The 15,000-nt window shown below is 35.6% G+C and overlaps 1 protein-coding gene across 2 annotated transcripts in view; it reads left to right on the top strand.

Annotated features, from left to right (window-relative positions):
- Nucleotides 1–15,000, top strand: part of LOC144970346 (pirin-like) — a 16,493-nt gene that overhangs the window by 100 nt on the left and 1,393 nt on the right. Inside the window, exons 1-9 of one of the 2 annotated variants that reach the window (XM_078909886.1) lie at nt 1–91; nt 933–1,031; nt 3,431–3,523; nt 5,413–5,493; nt 9,976–10,179; nt 11,170–11,299; nt 12,558–12,643; nt 13,518–13,584; nt 14,300–15,000. The exon at nt 1–91 is cut by the window's left edge and continues 100 nt beyond it; the exon at nt 14,300–15,000 is cut by the window's right edge and continues 1,393 nt beyond it. In XM_078909886.1, the coding sequence (XP_078766012.1) occupies nt 942–1,031; nt 3,431–3,523; nt 5,413–5,493; nt 9,976–10,179; nt 11,170–11,299; nt 12,558–12,643; nt 13,518–13,584; nt 14,300–14,412 (864 nt within the window). In that variant the 5' untranslated portion in view covers nt 1–91; nt 933–941 and the 3' untranslated portion in view covers nt 14,413–15,000. The remainder of the gene's footprint in view (nt 92–932; nt 1,032–3,430; nt 3,524–5,412; nt 5,494–9,975; nt 10,180–11,169; nt 11,300–12,557; nt 12,644–13,517; nt 13,585–14,299) is intronic. The other variant, XM_078909888.1, reaches the window with a different exon arrangement.

A 15,000-nucleotide genomic window follows, 5' to 3' on the forward strand; every position in this document is an offset into this window, starting at 1 on the left:
TCTATGCTAATAATAAAGTGGGTAACAGTAACAGTGAACGTCAACGTCTATAAGTATAAGGTGAAAATTAAAGCGGAAAGCCTATTTTTAGGTCAGTATGTAAAATTTAAACTTTTTATAATTCTAAGATTTTGTTCTCAGCATGGATAATTTAAAAATTGTTAGATACTGTAGTTACACACACACACACACATACACACTACACACATACTCACACACACACACACACTCTCTCTCTCTCTCTCTCTCTCTCTCTCTCTCTCTCTCTCTCTCTCTCTCTCTCTCTCTCACGCACACTCTACACTTACTCTTACTCTTACACACACAGGCAGACACGCAAAAACAAAACTGCTTCGTCATTTTGAGTAAGCTGTTTATAACTCTAGACGTCTAATGTCCTAAGATTTAAATAAATATAAGGTTATAAAGCCGCAAAGGGTGACAAATTAAAGTAAGATGAGACTTTTCCTCATTCCTAATAATATCATGTCCTTCTTACTTATGAGCAGAGATATATTATTATATATGTTTTAGAATATAAAACTGACTATAGAGTTCACCCCGACGTGCACTTATTTACAGGTCTGATAATGCAATATATTATGGGCCCATTGTTGTAATGGAAATCTTGAAAAAAAAAATGACGCAAAAATATTGTCCATTGCAGCAATGTAAAACTAGGCCCATAACTGCGTTCGGATGTCAGACCTGCTTATATTTAGACGTCGATTACGTCTATTTCATACTTTGAAAAAGAAAAGATATTTCTTCCATGATGAATTTGAAGAGCTTCATAAAGTATCTTTTAAAAAAACAACTTTCATATGGTATGATAATGATATTCGAAATTGCTTCTAGTCAACTAAACCAATGCCATAAAATGGTTTTTATATCCTCTTGACATTTTATATTGTTCTCATCATGTCCTTCAGAAAAGTAAGATGTCGAGGACACCGAACAAGTCATTTCCAAGTGTGGGAAAAGACGAAGGCGTTGGAGCAAGAGTTCGTCGTAGCATAGGTGTTAATGGAGTGAGTAAAAATCATCCTTTCATATTGTTGGCCTTGATATGCTTTTGTGCAATGGTTGTTCCTTCATTTTATGTCTATTTAAAAAGTGTTAACAATTGTATTGCTTAGAATGAATTCAAATTCATGTAATCATAAATTTTTTTGGTGGAATTTATTCTGTTTTCCATATTCAAGCTGTGGGTGAAATTCCCATTAGGCGAGGGAGTGTTTGGGCTATCTACTTTCAGTTGGATGGCCGCTTTGCTTTGGTGATTTGTAATCTTACATGTATACTGTAGAGGCAAGAATGTCCACTGGTTAATAGTCACTAGATGGTCTGCAGTAGATGAGCCATATGCAGAAACCTCTATTGGTCTGTCCGGGTATGTATTAACTTAGTGATCACATTTGGCACCTGAATAGGGCAAATTTGGTAAGCCTCCACTAATTGGACACATCTGATAAACCATAACATATAGGACAGCTCCCTAATCTGCAACCTAACAGGTATGGCAAATCAATTGCACAAGTTCATGGGGCACTGGCCTGATCATCCCTAAGCTAGTCAAGGAAGCCAGTCACCTCCAAGAAGATAAGAGAGTTATGAGAGACAGAAATCCAGTTTCATAAATTTGCAGAACTTGCTTGGTGAAATGTGTAGTTTTGCTAGAGAACGAAAACACCAGTGTTTGGCCTTGTTGCCATAGGCACAGTACTGCTCAGATCCCAGGTGTAGGTACGGCTTTGCTCCCAGGCCTGGCGTTAGACTGCCTTGTTGCCATAGATCTTATTAGTAGGGTTTGTCCTTATGGCAGGTTAAATGACACTGTCTGGGGACCCAGGGTAAACGGATTTCGATGCCAGTACCATGTCTGATGAGTTCTACGTCAATTAACACCTGTGCTATCTTGTCTTTTCCTTTGATTTAGTTTGTCGAACCCAAGTAACCTTGTGTTCTTATTAAAGAATGAATATTGTTTCACCTTGACCCTGTCTGAATTCTTTTACTGGGAAGGAGTCTAACAAATGTAATAATTTGTGAGAGATGATATCTTTATTCTTGTAAATGGACAGAGAGGTACCTAATGTGTCATCTATCCCCCTATGACTGTTTTCCAATTTATCTTTTGTCTTTGTCTTGGAAGATTACGAGGTTTTGTCCTGACCCTGGCTGGAGTCCTTGGCTGGGAAGGAAACAGTCAAATGTATAGTTGTTTTGGGATATGATAATTTGGTGCCATTCTTGTATCAGACCTACCTTGCGATATCTGATCTCATTGTAGAACTACCTGCATCGACATTTCCTCTCTACATTTATACGGGCTTTAGACTGTCCATGGCCGCACTAATAATGTTGGGTGTCCAAAAAAAGATGATTTCAGATTAATAGTTTGTCCTAAAATTATGGTTTACACATGTTCGACTTTTCCTCTCTGCCTTTCTACAGGCTTTAGAATGACCACGGCCAAATGAATGATGTTGGGTGTCCTAAAAAGGACAGCTTTCAGTTTGTCCTATAAAAGACATTGGCGATACACATTCTTGATGCCTTTCATGAAGGCAAGGAACAGGTCTGGTTCATCTGTTCTCCATTTCAACCTGTACATATAATGAAATTGTGACCTGAGTGTTGACTAGCCCACGCTGCTTTTCGTCAAAATGTTGTATATTGCATCCAGCTACGATCTTTCTATACTTTGTGTATGGGGCCAGAATTAGAGTTGACATAATGGTGCTGGTGGTTGACTGTAGAGTGCTGGAACCAACGTGATGGCAATGAGCTGTAGTCAGGCCATTCATCTGAATGGATGACGGATCCTGGTTCCTGCTCATGTTCAATGATAGGGATGAGTGTTTCCCTGCAATCAATCCAAACACCCAAGGGCTGTCGATGCACCTGCCATGGTTTTCGTCAGTTGTCAATCTTCATCACTAGCAAGAACATCATCATCCAAAAATCTCACCCTGTTGTATTCCCCTGTCTTGCAAATCTTGCAGCGATGATCCACATGACATGGCCTTCATGCACTGTCGCACCTATCCTTTATTGTTTTCACTCGACAAGGTCGCAACAAGGTGACAATAGGTAGGCCCAACATGTCAATCACAAAGGCAGGCAGACCAATCAAAATGTGGTAGGTCTGCTACGAGAACGGCACTAACATTGTTTTCCTTGTAAATCATCGCTCAGCTATTCTTCTTATTCTTAAGGTACTGAGTTTGACTATCTACTGCAATTTGTGTTCTTGAGTCACCTGCCTTAGTTCACTTTGTTGCATTGCACTGCAACCGATGTCTGAGTTGTTGCTGTCTTTCCTGGGGATAGACCCTCGCCTAATTTTCCCTGGGGGATGAATAAAAGGAATTTTAATTTAATTCTATTTTATTTATTGACGGTTCTTTACATTCTTTTCTGACAGCTCCAAAACTTTGATCCTTTTCTCATGCTAGACGAGTTTTGTGGACAGGCTCCAGCAGGATTCCCAGATCATCCTCATCGTGGGTTTGAAACGGTAAGGCAATAGAAAATGGAATATTTTTCTGGCATTACTTACAGGCTTGTGAATTTTCAGCCCATAGGTCGATTTCAGACTTTTAATAATTCTCAGATTTCAGTCTTTCATCTTTCAACATTGAGTCCTCTTATTATTATCTTTCATGGAAACTCCAAAGCTGAATAGCCTAATAGCCTAGACCGTAATCCACAATCATGTCAGTCTTATTTTAGACCATCAGGAAAATCTGAAAATGAGTAATTTCTGCTAATGGGTTTTACCGATGATGAACGCGCCATCTATCCTGAGACTACTTTCGTTATCAGAGTTTTCAGGTCATGGATCTAAATTCCTTTCACTGCTCATAATCTATCTTTGTTATTCGGAGCGGAGACCAAATTTCAGCCCAAAAGTCTTAAAAATTGAATTGCGAATCATGCATTTGCTCATTGTACGAATCTGCCTCACTTTTTTTTTCTTTTCCTGATGGCGTTGTTATGGTTATGGTTTTCCTGTCCAAATAGACCATAAAGTCAGTTGAAATTGTTTTCGTCAGTTGTATTATTACGGATTACCTATCAAGATTTATTTAATGCCTGAGACTTATCACATTGATCGCAGTGCAAATATCAAGCCCATAGACATATCAATTCGTTAATTTTCATTATCTTCCAAGTCCCTTAGATCTATAATCAGTAGATTATGTATTACATACTAATTGTTATGAACATAATGACCGAAAATTTTCAGACTTTTAAAAGAATGTGCATTTACAGGCCTGTTTTTATACTTTTGCATTGATTATTATTAAACAGGAACCACATCTTAAAAAGTGTACAATTTTGTTCTATACTTGGTTAAATATTGAACAAAGATGGATAATAAATCAACCTCAAAAAGTTTGAAATTATTTACTTAGGTATATTGGTTATCAAAGATTTACAATATATAAATTAATCATCTCTAGAGAGAATCAGAGCATTTGTCAGAAGAGATACAATATCCCCAGAGATAATTTTATTGATTTTTGCCCTATTTCTTAATTCAACATTTTTTTTTATATGTTTGGTCATAGAGAGGGGTGAATTAAACAGATACCAAGATTTTTACCAACGAGGAAAAATCTACCATATTTTTCTTACTTGATATGTAACTGAGAAACTGAAATCATGTCAGTAAGCGGCACTAGAAACCTAATCTGATTGACTTTAATAAGTCCAAGCAAGGGCAAAGAGATGGTATAGTGCTAAAAATATGTCTGTTGAGCTCATTTCATTGTTACTTGATAGATTATCTCAGGTTAATCACAGTGACAGTGTATCAGCAATTAACTTTTTCATGCAGGGTTTGATTTCATTCTAACCTAATGTTTACCATTTTCTCTAACTCGCATCACAGTTATTCTTCTAATGATGAAAATAATTAAGTCAGTTGTAATAGCCAGGTGAGAAATATTATGATTGAAAAAAAAAAACAAGTCTCGCAGTTAAAGGATTGAAAGGGTCATCATGACATTTCTGCATCGTTGGCAATGTTCTTAGAATGTTGTGCAACCTTGGGTTACCTATTTTATTAATATAAGAGATGTCACAATATGCAAACTGATTGACCAAGGCTGTGGTCTGTACAAATAAAGGGCTGCCTAATAATCCTCTCTGTTGAAAGATAATGGAAAAGAGCAATTGTCCTTCATCTAGTCCTCTTACATTTGCAGGCTTAAAAAGTCTTTTACTATTGATGGTACCAGGTGTCTTAAAACAAGCAGATCCATTGAATTATAAATTGACTATTGCTTTGAGAGATTTCATCCTTAACTAATAACAATAATTTTTATACTTCTGATTGATATGTACACGATGATGTCCATTTCATGATCATCCAATTCTATTTTTTAAAACACTTTGCAGGTTACATATGTCCTTAAAGGAGAAATGAATCACCAGGACTTTTTGGGGAATAAAGGAAAGCTCAAAGCTGGTGACTTGCAGGTTGATAGCTAAGAGATGTGCTGTTTTTTTTAGAACCTTTTTGATATCTTTTTATGAACATTTTTTATTCTGTAATGCACTTCATATATTGTGTACTTCTAATGTTGTAATTCAATTACAATATCCTTGTAAATGCATTTCCTCCACATCATATTCGTGTAGGCTTATTTTACGACCGCAACTTTATATGCAAATTTCTTAGAAGTTGAAAAAGCATTTGACAGCATTTATCGCCAGGTACTATGGAACATCATGAGACACTGCAGCCTTCCCCAAAAGATAGGAAACATAAAAATGCTATATCCTAACTTTAAGGTAAAAGAAGTTTGCAAACAAGGACTCTCAGAAAACTTTCCAAAAGAGGCTGGTGTAAAACAGGGCTGCGTGTTATCCCCCTTTCCTTTTCTATTGGCCCTCGATTGGGTAATGAAAGAATAGATGAATGGGACCAAAACAAGAATCAGATGGACTTTTTCAGAGATGTTGGAAGATCTGGATTTTGCAGATGACATTGTTCTCTTGTCACAAAAATACAGGACAGGAAACAAAAACACAGAAGATCGTCCACAATGCCCTGAAAATAGTCTTAACTCTTTAAGATTCAACCCGACAAAAACTGACAACGGCATAATATTCATGGGCGGGGTAGCCAAAACTGGCCTCAGTAAGTAAAATCCAATTGTTGTGCAGGAAATGACAGGCACTGTCACTGTCGCAGGATGTTTTCAGCTTTGATTTTTATAGATTTGCTGACAGAAAATAAAATATGTTGTAGAAATTGCGATTTAAATCCATTTTATTTGTGGGTGAAAATCATTGACATTGCACTTTGTTTGGTAAAAATCTGGGGAAAATTACGTCTTTGGTAATGAAAAATGACTTTGATAACAATTTTTGTAAATTTAAAAAATATTATGAATAATTTATAACTCCCTTATTTGTGGGGCGATTTTGTCATTCGTGGTATCAATTTTATTGTAATAAAGAGATAGGAACTTCAGAGTTATTTTTTCTGATGCGAAATTATTACTTTGTAATTTTAGCACTAAGAAAAGTAGTTGGTAAATAAATTTGTTACACCTCTTTGATCCACTGCCACCGTCCATTCGTGTAGAATTGTGAGTCACATGCTATCTATCCAGATGGCCGAAACAACGCTTCTCGCCGTCCATGTATTACGCTATTGTTATGCAAGGAATATAACACCTTTTTGAGTAGGCCTAAAATCTAAAAGTAAAAAATATAATTCTGAGGAATTTGAAAGTCACATTGTTGAAACCTGCTTGAAAAAAGAAGAACATTGGTCCTTATTTCAGAATAATCGGCCAACTGTTTTACGAATAAATTTGATTTTAAAATTGCTTTTGTTTATTTTAGCTTTTTTTAGCACCTTTTTTATTTATCGGCCGATTTTCTTGATTTTTATATCATTGTTTATATCTCAATGAGACGAGATCAGTGATATACTTTGTCTGTTTCAAATGTAACTAGAACATAATTTGGCTTTTTTACCTATCAACCATGCCTGGATAATTTATTCAACAATGTGGTGATTGTGACGCAACTATGCGATGAGCGTCTTCCACTGTTTCAGTGATGACTCAATGTATTGTTGACAGCTGTTGACACGTGAGCTGTCAGAACGACCAACCGTTGAAGGGTCAAGATTCTCAATAGCCAATCGTTCTTCAATCAAAAAACTTAAAAACTCACGAGAACAAAAGTTTGAAATGTGGTGATGGATGGACCTATGAAATCGTTTCTGGGCGGAGTTTAGTCACGAGTGACCGTAGAACACGAAAAGGCGACTGCAGATATCAAAGGGTAGGCTTATATCATCAAAGGATGTCTACATGATTGACATGGCCATATAAGGAACTCATTATCTACTCCCCCAAAAAGAATCTGAACACGAGAGGGTTAAAGATCAATATAGCCAAAACAAAAACAATGAGAATAAATGTAAAACAAAAAGAGTCCATCAAACTATTGGGAGATAAAAAAAACGTGGATGAATTTTGCTATCTTGGAGCTAAAATGTCTGGAGATGGGGGCTCAGTAAATTGTAAAGGAAATAAATGAAAGGTTTAAAAAGCCTGTAAAACTTTTGGCACCTTAAACAAACTTTGGAATGCAAAGAAAATTTCAACAAAAACAAAGATGCACATATTCAAAAGTAATGTGCTATCAGTTCTTTTATGTGGAACAGAATCTTGGACATCAACAAAAACCATTTGTTGCAAATTATATAGTTTCCAAAACAAATGTCTACAAAAAATCTCCCACATTTTTTGGCCCAATAAAATATCAACTAAAGATCGCCTACAAAAAGCTAACATGGCCCCCATTTTTGAACAGTCAAATCAAGAAGATGGAGACGGATTGGCCATGTTTGTCAGATGAAGGAGGGAACAATCCTGAAAACAGCGCTCAGATGGACACCGCAGGATAATTGCAATAGGTGAAGACCACTGGAAGCCTGGAGAAGATCAGTGGAAAGAGAGATGATATCCCTCAGTTGGACCTGGGGTGAGGTCTGGAAGCTGGCAGAAAACAGAAGACACTGGCATTCCTTATTGTCGACCAAAGAGAAGTAAGTAAGTAAATATTTTACGTATTTGAATTGGAGCAATTCAAAATGTGGCATAAGAATCAGGATGCTGAAGTTATTGTGGAAACACAGTGATGAATAGCTTGTAAATAGACATTAACCCTCTCGTGTTCAGATTCTTTTTGGGGGAGTAGATAATGAGTTCCCTATATGGCCATGTCAATCATGTAGACACCCTTTGATGATATAAGCCTACCCTTTGATATCTGCAGTCGCCTTTTCGTTTTCTACGGTCACTCATGACTGAACTCCGCCCAGAAACGATTTCATAGGTCCATCCATCACCACATTTCAAACTTTTGTTCTCGTGAGTTCTTAAGTTTTTTGTTTGAAGAACGATTGGCTATTGAGCACCTTGACCCTTCAACGATTGGTCGTTCTGACAGCTCACGTGTCAACAGCCGTCAACAATACTTTAAGCCATCGCTGAAACAGTGGAAGACGCTCATCGCATAGTTGCGTCACAATCACCACATTGTTGAATAAATTATCCAGGCATGGTTGATAGGTAAAAAAGCCAAATTATGTTCTAGTTACATTTGAAACAAAGTATATCACTGATCTCGTCTCATTGAGATATAAACAATGATATAAAAATCTAGAAAATCGGTCGATAAATAAAAAAGTTACTAAAAAAAGCTAAAATAAACAAAAGCAATTTTTAAAAGCAAATTTATTCGTAAAACAGCTGGTTTTCAACCAATTTTTCTGAAATAAGGACCAATGTTCTTCTTTTTTCAAGCAGATCTCAACAATGTGACTTTCAAATTCCTCAGAATTATTTTTTTTACTTATAGATTTTAGCTTTTAGGCCTACTCAAAAAGGTGTTATATTCCTTGCATAACAATAGCGTAATACATGGACGCCCCACAAATAAGGGAGTTATAAATTATTCATAATATTTTTTAAAAATTTACAAAAATTGTTATCAAAGTCATTTTTCATCACCAAAGACGTAATTTTCCCCAGATTTTTACCAAACAAAGTGCAATGTCAATGATTTTCACCCGCAAATAAAATAGGATTAAATCGCAATTTCTACAACATATTTTATTTTCTGTCGGCAAATCTATAAAAATCAAAGCTGAAAACATCCTGCGACAGTGACAGTGCCTGTCATTTCCTTCACAACGATTGGATTTTACTTACTGAACCCAGGTTTTGGCTACCCCGCCCATGAATATTATGCCGTTGTCGGTTTTTGTCGGGTTGAATCTTAAAGAGTTAAGGTGAATATGCTTTCTCAGACAATTTATGATTTTCATGCCACTTTACTAACCTTCTTAATGCTAAAAGACAGAAAAGAAATAAAATTAAAATGGAGTGTTGAAATAGTTTGCTAAAATTCAGATTCTTAACCACCTAAGTAAATATATACAGTGTTCTTATTATTACTTGCATTTGTTTTACAACCTTTCGTGTACACATTTTCTGAAAGCCAGCATTAGAAGAGTGTGATTCAAGTTCAAAATTCATTCTGGATTTTTATATTTACTGCATTATTCCTATTAAGCATACTGTGGGCTTCGAAAATTGAGTCAAAATGGTGGGCATATTTGTTAGACATATTGAAGAAAGACTAAGCTATGAAAGTATGAACTGAAACTAGCCTGTGAACTTGACCCTAAAACAACCCTCATCAAATAGAATGGAGCAAAGTAGTTCACTGTAGGGTCAAATTGGGCCAAAGTAAAATTACACTTAGGAATAAGTTCTATTCTAATGTATTCATTTTAAAAATGATCAATATATGTACATTTTTAGACCAGTCTGACACAAGTTACTTCCCTTTACATTAGGACTAAAATAGAGATAATTAGTATTACATATATATATTCTTTCTCAATTTCCCCCTTTCTCCCTGAAATAGTGGATGAGTGCTGGCCGAGGAATTGTACATTGTGAAATGCCCGGAAAAGAAGAATGTGCAGGGCTACAACTTTGGCTTAATTTGAAGAAATCTGACAAAATGATGAAGCCTGAGTACCAAGAACTTTCAGCTAAGAAAATTCCACAAGGTCAGAGTGACGGTGTCAAGGTCAAAGTTATTGCAGGAGAATCTTTGGGGGTGAAAGTAAATACTATATTTTAATGATTATTATGTTTTCTTTTTTTGTGTACATATCTGCACCGTTGTAAATTATGAAATCGGATCAATCCATTCATTAATGATAGTTATTAAATTTTATAACATGTTTTTCAACTTCATACAACATGCCATTCTATCTTTTTTGGGCTGTATTTCTAAGCATATCATCTCGCTTTATATGTAGTCTTTTTATTTTTTTTGTTTTTAAAAATTTACTGTGAACTTTTTTTCATTAAAAAAAACACAAACTGAATTCCTCCTTCTAAGTATCATAGTGACAGAAGATCGAAGAATCAGCAGTATAGTTAAATCAATATCTAACTAGGCTACGTGTACTCTCAATGATCTGAGTAATATACTCAGAGATTTAAAATATGTCGTCCAAAACAAAACTGCTTACTCTAAATTGTTATGTTCAGTCAACTGTCCTTGATGGCTGCAAAAGCTGGACATTGGCAAAAAAATCTGAGAAAAAGGATATACTCTTTGGAAAACCATATTCAGAATACAAGATAAGTAAAGAAATTTTGGACTTTACTTACAAGAAACTTAAATTTTTCAAATTGATAATATAATTATATAATAGCAGCTAAGCTTTTTTGGGCGTATTATCAGGTAAGACGAAAAACGAATTCATTGCAATCCGTTGAAAAAAAATTATACAAGAGAGCAAGGGGAAAATAAAGGCAAGACCTATTCAAACAAAGGATTTCACTGGCATGACAGGTCAGTAACTTATTGAAACAACAAGACATGAGAGAAATGGAGAGATACCTGGGTCAGGCATGGCGCTTAATGATAGCTATTTAAGTTGTCTAGTTATCCCACATGTAAAATAAAAAGACCTAGTTCTAAGATATAAGCCTCTATATGTGATTTTGAATACTTTGTTTTTTTTTTTTTATGAATGTACTACTTTTCATGCTCCTAATTCCTCAAATCACGAAGTCTTGAAATATCTTATCTATTTTTCAGTCTCCAATACATACCCGTACACCAGCTCATTATCTTGACATCAAAATGGCCCCAGGATCAATACTTGATCAGCCTGTTTCACAAGACTGGAATGCTTTTGTATATGTTTTGACAGGGGAAATGGTGTTTGGTAGGTCATTATAATCATCTCTTATTATTATTGTTTGTCACATCAACATTAAAAATCATCGCCTCACCACTACCAGCAACACCATCACCATTATCATCATCATCATCATCATCATCATCATCATCATCATCATCATCATCACAGGCTCAAGCTGGAATTAAGTACGCTTTGGACATTCTACAATTTGTTTTTGTCATTTCTTTTCTCCATAATATGATTATACATGGGTAAAGACAGTCATTTCATATTCGAGCATGTCTAACTTTATGGTGTGGCATTGCAAATTACATAAATTAAATTAATGATTAACAATCACTGAACGTATAATTTAATGCTACATTGCAAATTGCTATAACAGTAACAGAAGAGAAGAAAGTTCTTCATAGAGAAGAATAGATCATGACTCTTTTCTTTGTATGAAGGAAGACTGAATCATGTTTTTTACTTATCTCAGGAATGCTGTTTAAGTTACAGCTAAATTTCTTATGTTGACAGTTTACAGATTATACATTTGGGTTAGAGCAGAAGATAAGTGAGAAGCGTTTCATATCAGGGAAAGTCATTCATCTTTATTTTCTTTTTGTCTTTAAATTTTGGGGCCCTGATAGATAATAATAATACTGCACACTATTATAATGCCAACATCTCATGCTATATGAGCTCTAGGCGCTTTCCAAAAATAAAATATATATCATTAATTACACAATGACTACAGCTATTAGATACAGACATATTCAATATTTAAAACGCTATCAACATAGAAATACATTTTAAAAGAAAAGAAAATCAAGCAAAGAAATGTTGGATCAGTTGGTAGAGCACTCACTTCACGCACAAAGGGCCTGAGATCAATCTCGGGTTAAGGCGAGATTTTATTCTTACCCCCCCCCCCCCCCCCCCCCCTGTCCACCCAGCAGTGATTGGGGTTGCTGAGTCTGTTAGGTCGTACAGAAAGTACTTTGCAATAGACTAGTGTCCTATCAAAAGAGTATCAAGCAATTTTCACGCTATAGAAACTTAGATAATCTCTGGCTACATGGGCCTAATGGCTGTGAAAGAGTACTCTATTGCAGTCTTGTATGGCTCACTATCCTCCTAACAACCACGCTTGAGTAAAAATATCATTCTCATAATTACTTAAATAATCATTACTGATATTATTTTTTAATTGGTAATTTGAAATATATACAAATGATAATAAACAATGATTATAACAATGTGAGGATCGCTTTAAATTGTGTTTCTATATGTTTTATAGGACCAGAGGGTAAAGAAAAATCATGCAGTGCCCATTATGTGATGACATTCAATCAGGACGGAACTTCCATCAAAGCACACAACAAGGTATAGTTGAATATTGGATGGATGGACAGACAGATGGGGGTGGATGGATAGATGGATGGTTAAGGGGGGGGGGGGGGTGCGTGGCTGGGTGAATGGGTGGACGGACGGATGGATGGGTGCTTGGGTGGGTGGGTGGATGGATGGGTGCTTGGGTGGGTGGGTGGATGGATGGTCAGTCAGATAGATTGGATGATTTGATAGCCATGTCTCAAAAGGGTCGATATATCCCAATTGCAGTTGAGATATTTTTTTTTGTCCTGACTTCTAACCCAAAAACAGCATTAAATTTGTGTCAAAAGCATTCAAATAAAATTAACCTCTCTTAATAATTCTCATCAATTATTTTATGATTTTCCAAATTTTATATAGCTGTGAAATGGACAATAGCAATTGCTTGCTATCCTATGGATATTGCAAAGTACTTTCCACCAGATCTAACCAGATCTAGTTACCCAATTACTGCTGGGCGGACAGATGGGGGGGGGGGTGGGGGTATCAGAAAAAATCCCAACTGTACCCGGGAATTGGTCACAGTCCCTTTGCATATGAAGCACATGCTCTACCACCTGAGCTATCCCACCAAAAAAAAAAAAAAAATGAAGAAAAAACCCCCAAAAAACAACAAAAAACAAAACAAGAACAACAACAAGCAAACAGAGGAAAAACAGAAATGTGTAAGAGAATAGCAATTTAGACTTGCTTGTTTTAGGATTCAACACTCTGGAATATATTTTGTTTATTGCACTGAAAGAAAGTGAGACCACTTGTGTGAAAGTATTGATTAAAACATGTATCTTAAATCATACTGTTACGAACATTTTTTATTAATTTGTTAACCTCACTAATTTTTCTTCATTCAATTTTCTGTTTGTAGAGTTCATCTGAGTGTCACTTTGTCATGATATCAGGCCAACCCATTGGTGAACCAGTCGTACAACATGGTGAGTTGTTAGGTTTGGTTACCTCAATATTAAAAAAGCCAATGTTCTTTAGTTCCCCCCCCCTCTCCCCCCTCACCCCTGCCCCCCTCATGTTATTTTCATCTCGGAAACATTCAAAAGCTAAAATTTACATTCTCCATCATGTTAAAAAAATGTTACATGAGACTCTGGTTGGATGTGCCAATATATCTTTAGAGAATAAACTACCCCCCTCTCCCACACTTTCCCCTTGAAAAGAAAAACAATAACCAGGATGGATTCCAGCACCCTTGGCCCAATGGCTCTAAAGGAATGGTACCAGAAAAATAACATTTGATTCCTTTGCTTCAGAAAATGTATATTATATATTTGAGCCACTTTGATAACTTAAAATCGAATCGAATCATAACCATTCAAAGAATTTGGTAATCACCTGCAACAGTGACTGCTCAGTCAAACAAGAACCAACTACTCTGGAATCAAATTGATATCTGCATCGGCGTGGTATGCTGCAGATGAATATCAAAATACATTTTTCAAAGTAAACAATAGATTTGTGTACAGGCAGAACAAAAAATAGAATTAAATTATTTTCATTAAGTGTGCTGTGCAATAAGGAAGTAATAATGAATTGTTTAGAATTGCAGAGAAAATTTAACTACAACAGTTTTAAAGGCTTACAGGAAAATTAAATAGAAATTGTCTTTTGACATGATGTCCCTTTTTTAATATTCAGGGCCATTTGTTATGACTACTGAAGAAGATATCAAGCAAGCTTTTATTGACTACAGAACGGGGCAAAACGGATTTGAAAACGCACCCTCATGGAATTCTGACTATGCTAACTGAATGACTGAAAATATTGAACCAGCTTTCACATCGTACTTTATAATTTTCTTTCACTGTTTTACTGCTTTTTACAACACTTTTGATCTGAGATGTAGAATTGATATTATTTTATATAAATCAGGTAGTCACAAAAAAAAAACGCACCTCACTTTGTGGGCTTGTGTCTCTGAGACTCTTCATCGGATTTCTTTCAATTTAAAACGCAAATAAAACAAATTTTATACGTAGACAATTAAAATTATATGAATATGAATTGAGGACAAAGAAGATACGATTTTTCAAAACCGTGTTCAGAAATACAATATCAGAGAAAAATGATGCAACAGTGCAGAGTAAAATGACGATGATCTTAACTTTTGTTGCCATTTTTAGTAAACATTAATTATGTCACCATAAACATTATTTTCATCATAATTCTGCTCATCATGTAAGAAATCATCTATGTAGTACACTAACATAGCTATTTTGGTCCAATGATTATAAAGATAGCACTTTAAGGGATTAATAGTACCACCTCTTTAATGACGCAACGTAGTCTCTTTTTCAAACTTGAAATGCACTTCCGAATTTCCTCAATGGTTATCTCCT

This window comes from Berghia stephanieae, chromosome 4 (genome assembly GCF_034508935.2).
Source record: "Berghia stephanieae isolate SIO BIC M18660-M18661 chromosome 4, UCSD_Bste_1.3, whole genome shotgun sequence".
Lineage (NCBI taxonomy): Eukaryota > Metazoa > Mollusca > Gastropoda > Nudibranchia > Aeolidiidae > Berghia > Berghia stephanieae.